Genomic DNA, 18,118 nt, shown 5'->3' on the forward strand with positions numbered 1-18,118 from the left:
ATCATTACACTTCAGGAACAGCTATGATCACACTGCCTAACCAACGTGAAAGGGAAGAATCACTATCCTCTACCTCCCCCAACTTTTGCTGCTAATATATAAGCTTTTCCAAGTGTTCAAAAGCAAATGAGCATTCTGGGTACCATGGCTATCTTTTAAGGTATAAAATGTGATAAATGACCTTTAATTTACATTGCAATCCTTCTCAGGCTCCGCTGAGCTTTCATTTCTTACAATTTCCTTATTTGCTGCCTTTATGTTTACTTGTTTATAGTTTTGTTTTCCTGCCTGTGTGTGTGTGTGTTTTAGGCTCAGCTCTGTCAGGTTACAAATTCAGTGGAATCCTAATAGGATAATAAAAAGAATGCAAAAAACAATGTTAATCATGATGGCTTTTAAGAACTATCCCCAGGAAGTAAAAATAACCACTTATGGTTTGAAAACAGCCTATTGCTCCCCAGATCTGTCCACAGACACATTTCCTGAGTCTGGCAGGAAAGCCTCAGAGGTCTGAAGCTTGCAATCACCTTCTTCATCCGGTCCCCAGACACAACAGTGACATTGCCAGGCGCCATGTCACAAAAGGGCAAACAGCATTCCCGCTCACCTTAAAGGCAGCACCTCCATGGATGATGGATTTGATAAAAATCCCCAAGTCCGTTCCAGTCTCTCGGGATTTGTTGCCTTTCAAGCTCACTCCCAGGCCTGCCGAACCTGAATCATTCAGGGGGATCTCAAAAGTGAGTTGCTCAGTTGTCTCCAGAGAGAGTGCGTAGCAGTCAGGTTCGCCTTTCTGTTGGGGAAAGTGTGAATGGGGAGAAAGCAGATTAATATTGTAGACTCTCAGATGATCAAACGTAGAAGCAGTTAGCAAGACAGGATGACTGGATCTCTGATGGTTGGAATTCTGCCCCTGGCAGGCAAAGGCTGGTCTCTCTCTGCATGGGGCCAGCCCCATTCTGTGGAGTGGAGAGAGAACTCTCAGGGCATATTTCATGATCATTTGACAAGGCAGCATTTTTGGAAAACCCCATAAATAGGGAAATCCAACAGAATATTCTCCATAATTGAAGAGCTGGAATCAGAATAAAGAGAATCTCAGGTTTCAAAAGAGACTTTAAAGATAAGGTGATGTCAATATCTTTGTATTACAACTGAAAAAACAGAGTTTAGTGTAGAAAAATGTCATAATTTTAAAGAAGGAGTGGGTATTCAGCTTAGCCATTAAGATTCCTATGTCCAACATTAGAGTGCCTAGGTTTGGTTCTTTGCTGCAGCTTCTGTCACCAGCTCCCTGTTAAGGCAGTCCCTGGGAGGCAGTGGTGATGCCTCAAATAACTGGGTTCCTTTCACCCACGTGGGAAATCTGAATTGAGTACCTGGTCCCCAGCTTAATCCTAGTCCTGTACTTTCGTGGGCATTTGGGGGGCAAACTAGCGGATAAGAACACACTCTCTCTCTATCATTGATTCTTTTTTTTTTTTTTTTAAAAAAAAAGATTGATTTATTTATTTGAAAGTCAGAGTTACACAGAGAGAGAAGGAGAGGCAGAGAAAGAGAGAAGTCTTCCTTCCATCCACTGGTTCACTCCCCAGTTGGCCACAATGGCCAGAGCTATGCCAATGCAAAGACAGGAACCAAGAGCTTCTGCCAGGTCTCCTGCATGGGTGCAGGGGCCCAAGAACTTGGGCCATCTTCTACTGCTTTCTCAGGCAATAGCAGAGAGCTGGATCTGAAGTGGAGCAGCCAGGACTCGAACTGGTGTCCATACAGGATGCTAGCATTGCAGGCAGGTGTTGTGGCGAAGCAGGTAAAGCTGCTGCCTGCAGTGTCTTGAATACATTTTTTTTAAAAAAATCAGGATTTGGTTTATGTAACTTAAAATAAATTTTTCATGGAAATAATCACTATTGGTAAAGTTTGTCAATGGGACATACAATACTGAAAAAAACTGAACTATTATTTTGTATTTATTTATTTATTTATTTATTTTTGACAGGCAGAGTGGATAGAGAGAGAGAGACAGAGAGAAAGGTCTTCCTTTGCCATTGGTTCACCCTCCAATGGCTGCCGCGGCCAGCGCATCGCGCTGATCCGAAGCCAGGAGCCAGGTGCTTCTCCTGGTCTCCCATGCGGGTGCAGGGCCCAAGGACTTGGGCCATCCTCCACTGCACTCCCGGGTCATAGCAGAGAGCTGGCCTGGAAGAGGGGCAACCAGGACAGAATCCAGTGCCCCGACCGGGACTAGAACCTGGGGTGCCAGCGCCGCAAGGCGGAGGATTAGCCTAGTGAGCCGCCGCGCCGGCCCTGAACTATTATTTTGAAATAAGAAAAATGTATAGGTAGAGAAATAGATACTGTTGGATTATATTTCACTTTGTCCAAACCTGTGCTTTAATTGTGCACCTGTAATTCATTGTCATTCAATTTTAGACCCAAACAAAAATGATTATGTGCAACAAATATTCCTATTCCCTTTGACATGTGACACCTAGCTGCAAGTACTCTGGTCTTGAGACAATACAGTTTAGCTGCAAACAGCATAGTCAGAGTTCAGGCCTCCTGGGAAATGTGGGTGGTTAACTCTATCTGGCCCCTAGTGTTTCAAACGCATAGTTGTGGGAACAGACAAGCAAGATCTGATAATATTTGTAGGTGTCCCTTCTACATTCCTGTCAAGCTTGCAGATATGTGAAACTCTGTCACAGTGCTAAACCGAAAAATTAACTGAAAATGAGATATTCCTGGAAACCATCAACTCATTGTAGGTCAGTAGTTCCTTCCTCTCTATAATTATGTCTAGAGACTCTCATCTTAAGGTCACTTTGAGGGGATTCTTATGTAAAATTACGTATTTAAAAAATTACTATGGCTGTCTGAATGGCAGTCACAAATAACTATGAAATCAGAAGTAGCAAAGAACCCATAATTAAACCAGGATTAAAGGGTTGATCATAGCCAGATCCATTGACATGACATTTTCAACTCCCACCAAAACAGAGAAAATCCATGCCTAACTTTTAAATAGTTCTTTGATTTAATTTCATTGCAAATGAAGTTAGCTGTGAAGATTTTGACAACAGGTTGTTCAAAGAAATGAGCCTTTATTGCTTAATTTAATAAACCTATTACAGGTTAGCTCTTTTAACTAACTCATTATATTATTATCTAAGAAACAAATCCTCTCCTTTGATTCAAACTGTCCTTTTTCTATTACAATGCCAGAATTTAGTACTAAATGTAAACTATTAGCCTTCATCTTTGTCTTCCAAAATACCCGATTTACAATCCATAACATTTCATAATCACTTACCCTTCCAGTCCTCTCTGGAATTTGGTTAATTTCAGTCTAATAAAGTTCCACCAAATTAAAGTATAAATTAAAGGACAACTGCTCTTCCTACACGTTTGTGAACACTATTTTCACAGAAAAACGCACACACTTTCCTGGCTTTTTCTGGACCACAAAGTGCAACGACTGGTTTTGCTTTAGTGAAACGTTCAAAGCACTTTGTTCTGTGACTGCTCAGCTCTCTTTGGACAGCTCTGTATAATTCTCAGTAAGAATGAAAAGTATTATTTGTACTAGCACCTTCCATTTACAACATGAGTGGTTAAAACAAGATAGAGATCATTGGAATAGCTCTCTTTTCATTGGACATTTATCTTTTTAAGTCCCTGGCATCTCAGAGTAACAACTGGGATGAAAACAATAAACTCGTGGTTAACAATGACCGCGCGTCTCCATTCTTAGAGCTTTCATGGTGATACGCTGATTTTTCACAACACCATCTGAGGTTTATCACTGTGCCCATTTTACAGATGAGGAAACAAGTACTGAGCTGATAGGCCACAAGAAATGTCAATGTTGGGGCTTTGTGGGTTGCAGGCAGGGTGATTGTGTGTCAGATTTTTTTGTTGTTCCTGTTTTGTAATGAAATGTTCTGAGTCAGCCCACTACACTTTCACGTTTTGCCTTAGTCTCAGCCCAATGAATTTTAAGATGCCATATTATCTGTAGGTAAATTATGTCACGGAATGTATGTATTTTTATTATTTTTAAGATTTATTTTTCAATTGACAAATAAAAATTATAGGATGGGCTTTCAAAAAGTTCTTGGAAATGAAGTTAAAATTTTTTTTAGTTTTGGTGCAAAAATTTTGACATCCATGTACATGAGAGGTTTTCATAAAAGTTCATGGAAATGCACTTTATGAAAAAACTGTGCAGGGATTTCAATTTTTTTGCACCAAGATCACCTTAATTTTTTTTTTTAAGATTTATTTATTTATTTATTTGAGAGTCAGAGTTACACAGAGAGAGAGAGACAGAGAGAGGTCGTCCATCCACTGGTTCACTCCCCAATTGGCCACAACGGTCAGAGCTGTGCCAATCTGAAGCCAGGAGCCAGGAGATTTCTCCAGGTCTCCCACATGGGTGCAGGGTCCCAAAGACTTGGGCCATATTCTACTGCTATCCCAGGCCATAGCAGAGAGCTGGATCGGAAGAGGAGCAGCTGGGACTAGAACCGGTGCCCATATGGGATGCCATTGCTTCAAGCCAGGGCGCTAATCCACTGTGCCACGGTGCCGGCCCCACGATCACCTTATCTTTAATTCTATTTTCCATGAACTTTTGAGTGCCCTCATATATTTTTTTTTTTTTGGCATTGAAACCAAATGCAATCTATTCCACTAGCAATTTTTAGGTATGAGTATACATTAGCTGTGAGGGGTCTCCAAAAATTCCTGGCAAATGAGCGTTATCTTTTAATTTCATTTTCCATGCACCCTTTGAATTACAGTGGTCACTATTTAGTACAAAGTCTCCTGAGCTGTTTCTCCCTGCCTAACTGAAATTGTGCATCCTTGGTTCACAGCTCCCTGTTCCTCTGACCCCCTGGTATCCATCATTGTAGTTTCTTCTTCTGTGAGTTCAACTAAGACACTTAACTACTAGAGTATACTACATAGTATCTTTATGCCCCACTATCGAAGGTCACCATGATTTGACCCACCTACAAAAAATTCCAAGACAGGTTTCTACTTTCACAGTAAGACATGATGCAATTTTATATTCTCCACCCACCTACAGTTATGCTTTATGTCTTTCCTATGCTGTAGCAGGCTCGAGTCCTAATTAGTGGTCTCCAATAATAGCCAATGTCCCAATGGTGAAGGAAGCCATTACAGTAGTTAACACAGCCATTTCCTCTGTTAGAAATAAATGTGCCTTTACCTAATGTACAAAAAAATCAATATGCTGAATGCCTCCTTCCAATAATCTTGGTTCAATCAGCAACTCTGAAAATTAAATGCAAATCTTGCCAATCTTTTGTAGCAGACAGAAAGGGGTGTGGAGCACTTGCAAATGCCTCCAATGCAGGACCAGAGTGACAGGATAAACCCAAAAGCAATGACATAGCTGGACTTTTGGACCCCCCAGCTTCCATCTTTTGCACAACAGCTCTTTTCCACATAGTGTTGCTTTTTCTACTCACAGAAATGGAAACAGTCAAGAAAAAAACATTCCAAAGAGGTGTAATAAGGGAAACTTTGTGAAATTCATTTATTTGTTGTCTCACTATTTCATATTCTTTGCCATTAGAGGCCATAACTCTAGACACAAAGTCATTTTTAAGGAAAAATATTTATTTATTTATTTATGTGAAAGGCAGAGTTATATATATATAGAGAGAGAACGAGAGAGAGAAAGAGAGAGAGAGAGAGAGAGAGAGAGAGAGAGAGATCAATCCTTTTTTTTCTGCTCATTTATTCTCAAATGTTTGCAACAGACATGGCAGGGCTAGGCTAAAGCCAGGAGCCTGGAACTCCATCAGGGTTTCCCACACGGATGGCAGGGGTCCAAGTACTTGCGCCATCTTCTGCTACTTTCCCAAGCACATAAGCAGGAAGCTGCACCAGAAGTAGAGCAACCAAGACACAAAACAGGGCTTTTGGAATGTCGGCGCTGCAGGCAGTGGCCTAACCTTCACTGCAGCACAAGACAGTTCCTAGATATGTCCACTACATACTTGTAGATGCAATGCCCTAATGCCCTTGCACCTGCCCATAGTCAGTCACATAAGATCCTTATCAATCCTTCTTCCTCCTCAGCACAACTGACATTGAGCTGAGCTGGACAATTCTTTCTTGTGGGAACTACTCTGTGGATTGTAATATACTTGGGCCAATTCTGGGCTACTACCAACTAGATGCAAATAGTACCCTCTTCTCTGCCATGACAATCAAAATTGTCATCAGACATTGCCACATACCACCTGGAACCCAAATCTCCTCTAGTTGGGAACCACTGCCATGAATCATCAATTTCTGAATGCAGTGGAAGCCAAGAAACTCGGGCCCAAAGTGGCATTTTAGCAGCGGCTGGCTCTATCGCTGCCTAGTAAAGAGTTTCCACCTCTAAGGAATAGGGGACAGTAAACATCCTTGCAGCTGACCACGTCTTAGCTTCATGGGTTCATGACTGACCATGAAAGAAAGAATTACTGGAGGATCATTTACATAGTTATATTCCTGGATACAGGGCAGCTAATTTTTCAAAGGCAGAAATGTGACCTCTGTGGAAAGAACAGAGTACGAGAGGTGATAGTAAACACTAAATTTATTGGCAGAGACACAAAATACTCTATTTCACTAATACAAGAATCCAGGAGAAAAAATGCTGCCTATCAAGATATTTGTTAGGCTAACTATGCTATATGTATGCTATATGTATGTTGTATGTATGCTGTTTTTAAATTTATTCAGAATGATAGAATTATATAAAATACTGACACAAATGTTTTTAATCATTTGGGAACATGATAAAACAAAAAAGCTTCCAGATATAGGATATTTTAATTGTGTAACATAAGAATTTTATACATATACTCAGAGATCCACCTACCTCTTATCTACCTGCTCCTATTCCACCCTAAGTGAACAACAAAAAATCATCATGATCCATTGGCATTAGACTACAGATTGTTGTTTATTTTTTGTATATTTTCCAGTTTTGATATATATATATATGGATAAGAAGCTTTTAATTTTAATTAGTTCGTTTATTTGAAAAGCAAAGTCTCTCTCACTCATGTGTGCATGCTCTAACACACACACACACACACAGCGTGGCAGGGCGGGGCGAGAGATCAATCCTCTGTCTGCTGGCTCACTTCACAAATGTTCACACAGCTTGGGGCAGATCAGCGCAAACCTGGGAGCCTTGAACTTGATCCAGGTCTCCCATGTGGGTGCAGGCACTCAAGTACCTGAGCCATCATCTGCTGCCACCCAGAATGCACAGTAGCAGGAAACTGTAACAGCACTGGAGTAGCTGGGACTCAAACCAGGCACAACCACAACTGCTCTAATATTCTTAAAGAAATTTTTGAATATATAAGAAATATTTGCTGTATTATTGCAGTGAAGTGTGTATCATTATACACACAGAGCTGTATACATTTATTTGAATACTATGGATACTAATATATATATTCTACATATATTGTATGCATTGCTTAATTATTTAATAATATGTGCATATAAATTTTATAAGGGTGTGTGTGTGTATACACATGTGTAGTATATTTATAAATCAAGGCCACCAATGTTTTCCATAAGGCTGTCAATTCTCACTTTCTATCTTATTTAATCTACCAGTAGTGTTAGAAGCAACTGATCAAGCCATACTTCTTGAAATACTTTCTTTTCTTGTCTTCAACGCACCATTAATTTCTAGTTCACCTCCTCCTTCACTGCCTAACCTTTTCAGATCTCCTTTGCTGATTCTACCTTATTTCTCCAATGTCTAAATACTGGAGTGTCCCAGAGATCAATCATCGGGTCTCCTCTCTTTTCTTACTTACTCTCTAAGCTACTGCTTCTAATTTCACAGTTTTCAGTACCATTCATACACTTCTGAATCACAAGTTCATATCTTCAGCTTTCAGCCTACAACAATAGGACCATACACTCAACTTTCTGCTATGCAACACCATGAAAGTTTCTACCTTGAAATTATGGTTGAATGGATCACTGCTCAAACTTGTTCCTCCTAAAGTCAGTCTCATCTCAGAAAATGACAACCACATCTTCTGGCTATTCAAGCCAGAGACCTCAACCTCACGGACTCCTTTCTGTCTCACATCCCAACTCTGATCCATCAGCCTTTCCTGTTGGTTGTACCTTAATGGTTCACCCAGATCCCTGTGAATCCAGCCATGTCTATGACTACTTCTCATCAGACGCTCCTTGACATAGCCCCTCTTTCCTGCATCCATGTTCCCATCTTTCTCCTCTTCAGGTTATTTTTCACCACTGCAGCTAGAGTGGCCCAGCTAAAGGAAATGCACAGAACTTCTTAGAGATTCTCCACCTTATTGAAAGAGTTGAAGTCTTTACAGTATCCCACAAAGTCTTACTAAGTTAAGCACTCCAACTACCCTCTCTGACTACATCTACTGCTCACCTCACATACCTGTCACATTGGTCATTTTCTGTCTTCAATACAATATGCCCACATGTGTCCCTTGTCCCATTGCTTTCAATCCCTTTTCCCTGAATTTCTGTATATCTTATCTCCTTTGAGTCTCCGTTCAAATATCAACTTACTACTGTGGTCTTCCCTGACCAACCATCCAATGTGATACTGCTTTCAGTCCCTTCCATGTCACTCTGCCTATGTTCACTACTTGCTTTGATTTTATCTAGAGCATTTTTAATACACACTGGAATGTTTGTTCATTTTTCCCCTAATAATGTTGCCTGAATGCAGAGACTTTTATGTTATTCTGGTTCTCTGCCCCACAGTGTATTGCTGGTACCTTACACACTGTCAGACTCAGAAACAGGCGCTGTATAAACTCTTTTTTTTTAAATGATGAATGATATATATGAGTGAATGGCCAACAATTTGTGCTTGTATATATTTAAATATGTGTATCTGTGAATGTGTATTTGTGGGATTATATATACACATAGAAGCAAATGAAATAAATTGCTGGTGCCACATTTGACTCATGATGTCAATTACTCAAATTTTTCTGTAAGTTAATTTTACATTAAAATAATTGTAAAAATTATGTTAGTACAAGAATAAGGTTAATGAGGTTAATAAGATTCATAAGGTTATAAGGACATTTTAAAGTAACCTATTCCTATTTCTCTCTTGATGCCATACTTCCTGCTCTAGTTTATCTTCAATAACAAATCCTCAGTCAAGGCACAGACATAGCATGGTGACTTGTGATGGACGCTGGCCTGCTCCTGGTTTAAATGGCATCATGTACTTTAAATTACAAGTTAACACTGTAATAAGCAATGGTCACAGTACATTTTCAGAAGTTTGGAAAATGTGATCCAGTACCCAAAGCCACATTCTCTCTCTCTGTTATTTCTCTACTCATCCAAATATATATATGCATATGTACACACAGATACATAAACATGGGACAACAGAGTGCAATTTGGTCAGGGTGTTTCCCATACAATTATCCTCTAACTTAGGATTTTTAAAAATCTGCTCAGAACCAACTAAGCTGATTCCACAGTCCAGTAATGGGTCACTGTTTTCATTTTTGAAAACACTGCAACCATACACGTATAGGTATTACTTTTATTAAAGAAAAAAAGAAATGCAAAAGCAAATAGTGAGCAAAATGTTAAATTTTTTTCCTCTCCTAATTTTGTAAGCCACTTTTAATGTGTTAACCTTTCCAGTTCTAGCCCTGCTCTCTCATTCTCTCTCACAGAAAGTCTTCAAGTTTCCATAGCTGTTGCTCTGATACTACCCTAATTAGGTATGTATGTTTCCTTTCTCTCTTCCATAGTTATTTCTCCTCCAATTTCTCCAATTCTCTTGTTTTCTTATGTTTCAAGCTATTTCTATTTCCATACAAAACAAATCACCTGTCACAGTTGGAATACAGAGATGAGAGTGGTCCATTCTGCTCTGAGTGACAACAGCTGCCCTTTGTAAACCACAGTCATTTACATTTTTATCAAGCACTTACAATGTACTAAGCACTCTGATGCGAAATAGCCTATACAGAACAGGATTGGAAAAAAGTGTGTTGAGCAACAGGAGGGGGCCTTTCTGTTTCATTCATGGAATTTTCTGATGAAGAAGGAATGGAGCGAGAGGCAAGAGGCAAGAGGAAACAAGAGTCTACAAAGTCAGGGCTTGCCAGATATTCTAACCATTTTTAGAGAAAAAAAAAAAAGCCAAAAGTAATTACTTGGAATGAAAGGAGGCCAGAGAGGCAGGAAGATGGATGACTAGGGAGACCGCCATATTATTAGCTTAAGAGTGTTCCAAATGGGGCCATCTCTAGAATCACAAATGTCTTGTATTGCAAAGAAGTGCTTGATTCACGCACACAAGTAGTAATAACCCAGCCTTCAACCCCTGGGGGAACCCACCAGTCCACAGGGCCAATGTTCAATCTCCCAGAAGCCCAGGTCAGACCTGAAAGCATGCATGCTGAACCTTTTACGGCCCTCATTTCATTAAATGCTGTGCTCTTGGCTCACCACAAGCAAGCTCTGGATATCTTTGCCTTGCCTCCCAAATGTGTAATTAGTCTGTGCTGTGAGCAGCTTACTTTATGCAAGAGTTATGTTTCACATGCAATCAGTTTGTCAATTACCAAAACTCAAACAAAAGGGCTTTAAGAAGAAAAAAATGAGTTTATATGTAAGTGTGTGTGTATACACACACACACACACACACACACACACGGGAGGGGGGGCTAAAGTCATACCTGGCAATTCTGCCAGGATATTTTATAATAAGCTTAACTATTGTTAATTTTTGCCTAAGTAAGTTCTAAGGAATTTAAGGAGATGGAACTTTTGTTATAGCTAAAAAAAAAAAAAAAATTCACAATGAGAGGATAAGACACCTGCAAGACAGTTAATTTTCTGAAAATTTTTAATCTTCTGAAAAAGCTCTGGGTAGCTATTATAAGCATGAAGGGTTTTTGGCCAATTGGATTACATAAAATTCAAAATGTGAATATCATCCTAGAGTGGGGATCAGAGGCTCATTGCCACAGCAGGGAGGCATTTTATTTTCAATTGTACTTTTTAGAGAGCAAAGAAAAGAAAAAAGACGAAAGACGAGCAGGCGCATACCAAGGTATGTGGTGATCTCAGGAAGATCATTTTCATAAATGCTAAAAGACTTTTTCTCCTACTCCCACTAATGTATAAATGAAATGAGAAGAGCTCATGGTGATATACAAGTAGGCAGATGATCTTTTAAAGTATTTTTTTCTCTTTTGGACAATATAGGTAGAACTCAAAAAAGAATCAGAGTTCATGGTGCATATATACATAAATGGAACTATATTCTAAGCTGTTGAAGATTAGTTCAAAGTTCAATATCAATCATAAAGAAAAAATTAAATTAATGTCACAATAAGTAGAATAAAAGTTTCAGAGAGCTAAATGTAACAACACTGATGTTTTCTTTTAATGGAAGAAAGATTTCAAAACATAGATTACAGGTAGCTCCATAGTAACAACATTTTAAATACATATCCTTAAATGATCTCCCAAATTGCATATTCATTAAGTTAGGATCATTTTTAACCATTGATATGAATTTAAAAATCCTTCAAGTTCCTGGTAATTGGGAACTTTTTCATGTTTTTTTATACTCATCCCTTTGTATTGGGTGGAGAGGAAATTTGAATGTTAAAGGTGACTGAATTTATCTAAATCAATTTTCTTTCAGTAAAAGGCTAATCTAATACCAGAAAAAAATTTTCAGAAAATGAGTATTCTTAATTGCTTACTCAGTACTGTAATAGTAAATCAGTAACAAAAATGTCAGAGTTAGGGTTCTTATTATAATTCCGGCCTCCCACTCCCCAAGCATACCTTACAGTAGAAACTTGAAAGGTCAGGAAATTCAACAATTTATTTTCCTTTTCGGATAAACATTAAGGGAATGAATATATTTTATTTCATGAATATAGTATAAATAGATATGTTATAATTCAGATAGCATGAAATTTTCTAAACCAGAACCTGCTTTGTTAATACTGAGAAAAAAACAGGTTGTTTTGTTTTGCTTTTATTCCTTCTTGTTAGAAGTAAATTAGAGAAATCTGATTAAAAATGTCTTAAGTGCAATAATTCAGTGGGTAAAATAGAATATATACTTTTATATAAACTTAAGATTCAAGAACAGCAAACTATACAATTGAAATACTTTAACGACCTCAAAAGGAAGCACTATTAGCCTGATCCTACGAGGAGCAGCCCATCTGGGAAGCTGGGTTCTGATGTCAAGCATGTTTGGTATCTTCGTCATCACAACTACTTCGTATTCCAGGCTACCTGCACTTACCAGACAGAACACCACCAAGTACAAAGTGAAACATCAGCCACAGTACTGAAGGGGACATGCCAGTTGGCGCTCCTATTCGGTCTACACAGCCTAATCTGCAGCTCAGGACGCTGGGCTGGCGTTTGCTGACTTGAAGCTGTCCTCTGACCCCTTAACAATCATTTCACAGCTTGCTGGGGCTTCTTGAGGAGGGTGGCCCAAGGCCTTACCCAGTTAGAGTCAGCTTCAGAAACCAATTAAGCTAAGCAAACTGGCTCTCTTGAAGACTTGGAGTGAGCTAATGTTTAACACACAGGATCACACAGGGGAAGGGCATGAGGATGAGGGTTTCCACGAGTGTTACAAAGGAAAATGTAGTCTCATTCTGGTCTTCAAGATACGCAGACTAGTAAGGACGTTCTAAAGCTTTCCGAATTAATTCCATGAAGGAGAATATATGATGTTTAGTTTCCTTATAAGAAATTCTTCCCTTTCTTGTTTTTCTTTTTTTCTTTTCATTTTTAGTTTTTGGATTGGGAAGTATCTGTAGATAGTCTAAGACAAAGACTCAAAAATCATTTTCATGGAAAACTTAGGAAATTCCATGGCTACAAGATCAAGTCTTAAACCATCACAGAAGTGTAAGAACTTTCTGTAAAGCAACCTTTAATCTAGGGATATTTTGCATTATTTATAGAGCAATGACTCTCTCAGTAAAGATAACACAGCTTTCTTCCCAACTAAAAAGTTTCAAAAGTAGGGATTATATCCAATTACTTTTGTTTTCCCTAGAGGACTCAGTAACTGTTTCTTCACTTTAAGAGTAACATGTATTAAATTATGTATATTACAGTAATACTAATAACACAGCCTCAGAAAATAGTACTTTTGTGGGAGCAGGAGAGAGCTTTTGTTTGTTGGTTAAGGCTCATAAGGACCAAAAGATAAAAGCAACCATTTGTACCCCATCTTTTTCTCTGTTAGTCTGAGTTGCATCTAATGTGATTCCAGCTGGAAACCAATCCCCTTTAGTATGCTATTAATGATAAATAATTCTAAATTCCAAATAGGAATTGAGAAATCTCAGTGGGTAACAACCATTTAAAATTCATAGTACATGTTTACCATTGTAATGAAAATGTTCTTACCATATATATAACATGCCATTTGCAGATAGACATATAATTTGCCTTTATCTTAATAATTAAATCAATTACTCTGTTAAAATTAATTGTCAGATAAAACTGACTATAAAAGAAAAGTCTTCTAGGTTCTATAGAAGATGAAATCCCATCAAAATTAAAATGTGACTGTAGCGTCTTATTATCATATTATACACAAACTGAAGGGAAAGGATAAAATCATCAATTCATAATGAAAAGCAAATGACTGTATCAGACCACAGTCGTCACAAAAATGCAGCATAACAAACCATACCAAAGTTGTGACATTCACAAATAGCAGTTACTCTTCCTCACATATCTTCAGGTTGGCTGGAATTTTGCTGATCTAGGCTGGGCTCAGTAGGCTTGCCTTTAAGCTAAAGGTTAGATATACGTCTGTACCACATCTTTCATCTTCCTTGGACCACTGGATACTCAAAGCATGTTTATCAGATGATGAAAGACAGGCAGTGAAAATGAGAATACCATTAAAGGATTTGCTCCCTTAACATCTGCTAGCATCTCATTGGCCAGATAGATTCGTATGGCCAAACCCACTGACTATGGTTAGACAAGTACTCTCCAAATACCATGAAGCTGTGACAAGAGTAGGGATTTATGTTACTGTTTGAAACCAAAGAACTGAAATCAATAATCCATTCACCAACTGGATGGCCTGTGTGTGGGGGGGACTCATGGGAACCATCAAGGGTTAATGACAATGTAAGGTTTATATTTCTCTGAATCATCTCTTCTCTTCTGTCAAGTATCACATACTCTGCTTGACACACATAGTTTGAACTTCAGAGTGGCATCTGGTTTTGCAAGATTTTTCCCAGTGTAGAAAAATATGCAGGCTAGATACAGGAGGCTTCCTTCTCCACATCCTTGGACTACTTACGCCAGATCTCGAAGAGCATTGTTCAGGTGGCTCCAGGGCCCTAAATAATTTGCTTGGGTTACTAACTATTGCCTTTCACTTCACATTATTCTTCCTTAGTATTTATCTTCCAGATGCCATCTTATATGCTGTTGTATGTATAAGAAAGCAGAAAAGGGTAGGGAGCAATTTCTATGGCCTTAATTCCTGTAAAATCAGAATGTAATTATAATAAGTTTAAAAGTTCAGCATACTTCCAATCAATATTTTGCTAGATATAGGCTGAGTAAGATTTCATTCTTCCCTGAACCAATGGATCTTAATTTTCCAACAAACAATGCTTCAAACACTAAATAAGGACTATCCTTAACTTAGAAAAAAATTACAGCTCCATTTTTACTTGCCGATATATGAAAAGGGAAGACTTAAATAAATACAATTAGTGAATGAATCTTTCAGTCCAGCATTTCCCTAATGCTACAGACCTATAATTTTTATGATACTAAATTAAATCAAACATAAGGGAAAATTTTCATTTTAGGTATGCATTTATATATCAAGTACAGACATTATTTCAACTCAAAAGAAACTTTATAGTAAAGGTGTAATGGAATAAAGGGTTCTTAGTATTATATTTCCAAATACCAAAACATTGCATCTCAGCATATAAACCATCAATTCTTTTCTATAAAAAGTATATATTTATTTATTTACTTGAAAAGCAAAATGACAGAGAGAGAGAGAGAGAGAGAGAGAGAGAGATTTTATTTGCTGGTTTACTCTCCAAATGGCCACAATGACAAGGGCTAAGCCAGGCTAAATCCAGGAGGCAGATACTCATCTGACTCATCTGGATTTCACATATGGGTGGTGGGTACCCAGGTACTTGGGCCATCTTCTACTCTTTTTCTTGGCACATTAGCAAGGAGCTGGATCAGAAGTGAAGTAGCTAGGACTGGAACTGGCACTCAGATATGGGATGTAGGAGTCAGCAAACAGTAGCTTAACCAACTGTGCCAAAATGCCAGCCCACCATCAATCCTTTGAAGTATTTACTGATCAGTGGAGAAACGATTTGCCCTTCTCTGAACTCGCATTTTACCTTCATTTTCTCATTCCTATGATTCTCATCATTTTCTATTCTTACAATTATTTGCCAGCTTGTCTGTCTTAACTCTGCTATACCACTGTGATCTCATCAAGGGCAGAAATTATGTTTAATTCAACTTTGAATCCTATTTAGCATCCGGCAGGATGCATGCATCTAATAAATATTTGCTATGGGATGACTTCATAAATTTTCTGTTGACATTTCTTTGCCACAATGCCCTTTCAAAATAATGACATTAAAAGGGGGGAGGAAAACACAGCTATTTCTTGCATCTTATCCATAGAAATCATAGTTTTTAACATTTTAAAGTAGATTTTCAGGCATGTTTGTTAGAGGGAACTAAAATTAATCAAATGCTACATATGCCTTGTCTAAATTTGTAAATGGAATAATTTGCCTAAAAATCAAGTTCTCTCCTGTTCCTACTTTGCCACCCATTGGGAAACTATTACTCATCAAAGCATATCTTTTTTTTCTAAAGATTTATTTACTTATTCTGAAATTCAGAGTTCCATAGAGAGAAAGAAGAAGAGACAGAGAGAGGGAGAGAAAGATCTTCCATCCACTGGTTTGCTTCCCAAATGGCCACAACAGCCAGCTCTGGGCCAGGCTAGAGCAAGGAGACAGGAACCTCATCTGGGTCTCACAAACACTTGAGCCATCTTTTGCTGCTGCTTTCCTCAGGCCATTATCCCAGAGCTGGCTTGGAACTGGAGTAGCTGGAATAGGACCTGGTACCCATATGGAATACCGGCACTGCAGGTGGCCAATTTACATGCTGTGCCACAAGGTTGGCTCATTCAAAGCCCATCTTAATTGTCACCTGCTCTCTGTGGTTAGTCATTTATCTAGGTATTCCTAGCACTTTATAAAGTGTAACACTAATCACATTATGTTAATGATCATTCATTAGTACATAAATCTATAAGGACTTTACTGGCACAGGGACCACTCTGCTTTTATGTTTATACCGCTAGCACCTATCCCAATGCATGCTGAAGAACAAATGCATGGCACATGTTATTTAAAGGCCACTGTGGATAAGTGATGCTTCACTTATTTCTTCCATAGTAGTTTAATATGTACCATATTTGCACTAATATTAAAAAAAAACAGTTCAAAAACTGCTAAGATTTAACACTTTGTAATACTGACCAATGAATAGGCTGGTAGTATGTGTCAGAAAACAAGACTGATCATCACCATCCTCAAATGGTACTTTGGAATATTAAGTTATATATTTGGAAACCTACAGCAGTAAGGTGATTCTCCCTCCCTGCCCCCCGCTGCCTTCAGTGCTATGATCCTGCTAGGCATAATCATGACCTGTTTATACTTCAATGCCTATGAAGGGCTGAGCTATGCAAGAAAATAGCTTGCAAATGTTTGTAAAATCTCAAATTTACTTTGGCTCATCTGATCACCATGTCCGCTCTTGCGTTTTGATATGGGGTGGAGTAAATCTGTCATTCATTTCTACTTTATTATGACAGCTGGTACAATTTGGCAAGTATCCTACTCAAATTAACCCTCAAAAGGCAATTTTTCACATTTAAAACTAAGAAGACTGTGTCTACATCAACACCTAAACAATTGGTTGAAAAATTTAAACACAGTGAACAAATCCATTGGTTCTAAAATAAAAATGAAAAGTTGTTTTCATTTTCTTTTTTATTGAATTGGGCAGCAGTCTGAACAAAGGTACTAAGCAAAAAAACTATTAATTGATTCATCATCTCCCAGTCTTTGTCCTTTCAAATCTATTTCACAATAGGTACAGATAATCCAGAATATTTTTTGCACTCTATTTGACTGGAACAAAGAATCGAACTCATAATTCAAATATGTTCATGGTTGGCAGAAGAGACACCTGACCAATTATTTTTGTGTTAAGGCAATCCTTGATTCCAGCCTTTGTCTCTGTGAACATAGAGTTCGTCCCATTATTTTAGCCGCATCAAAAGTAAAGCACTGGCTAAACAAATATGGATGATTTACAAAGGCAGCCATATTTTAGTGATACAAAGATAGCAGGCTAGTGTTTAATGAGGACCGTATGTCCAGATGCCTCTTCAACCTACTTTTTTTCTGCTAAATTGTAGAAAAACCCAAAATACAAAAAAGCACTGAGAAACATAACCAAAAAATACAAAAATTCTAGAATTACAAATAAGTGTAAATCGTTTACTAATGTAAGTCAACATGTGCTTATATTCTGTAACCATTATTCAGCATAACAGTAAACTCTGTACTTTGCTTAGTTCTAACTTCTAGTAAGTAGCAAATTCAGCTGCAACTTCCTGAGAAATATTAGTGTTCTAAGAACACTGTGTATGAGCAAAACTCATGTTTTTCTAGCATCCTATTAGGATAGCTCCTCATATTCTCTTAAAGAGAAACCTATTTAGAAAATTTAAAAAATTCATAGAATGTTCTTCCTTTTATTTTCTTTACTCTCTGGACTATGGTAATTAACGTCTACTCAATACCACACTCAATCATCTCTCTCCCCTGGGATAGTAGTTTCAATTAAACCTTTTATTTCATCCAAGAATGCCTGTTCTCATTGACCACTGCACTTTTTATCAGTGGATTTATGATAATCGAATGCACATCTCCTCACA

General features: G+C 38.1%; 1 protein-coding gene across 5 annotated transcripts in view; it reads right to left on the reverse strand.

Annotated features, from left to right (window-relative positions):
• The window catches only part of PARD3B (par-3 family cell polarity regulator beta), a 1,145,366-nt gene that overhangs the window by 487,312 nt on the left and 639,936 nt on the right, over positions 1–18,118 (reverse strand). For all 5 annotated transcript variants that reach the window (XM_089330006.1, XM_089330005.1, XM_089330004.1 and 2 more), the window contains one exon: positions 608–793. In XM_089330006.1, the coding sequence (XP_089186132.1) occupies positions 608–793 (186 nt within the window). The remainder of the gene's footprint in view (positions 1–607; positions 794–18,118) is intronic.

This window comes from Oryctolagus cuniculus, chromosome 3 (assembly GCF_051225735.1).
Source record: "Oryctolagus cuniculus isolate XC-2025 breed Fujian yellow rabbit chromosome 3, ASM5122573v1, whole genome shotgun sequence".
In the NCBI taxonomy this organism is placed as follows: domain Eukaryota; kingdom Metazoa; phylum Chordata; class Mammalia; order Lagomorpha; family Leporidae; genus Oryctolagus; species Oryctolagus cuniculus.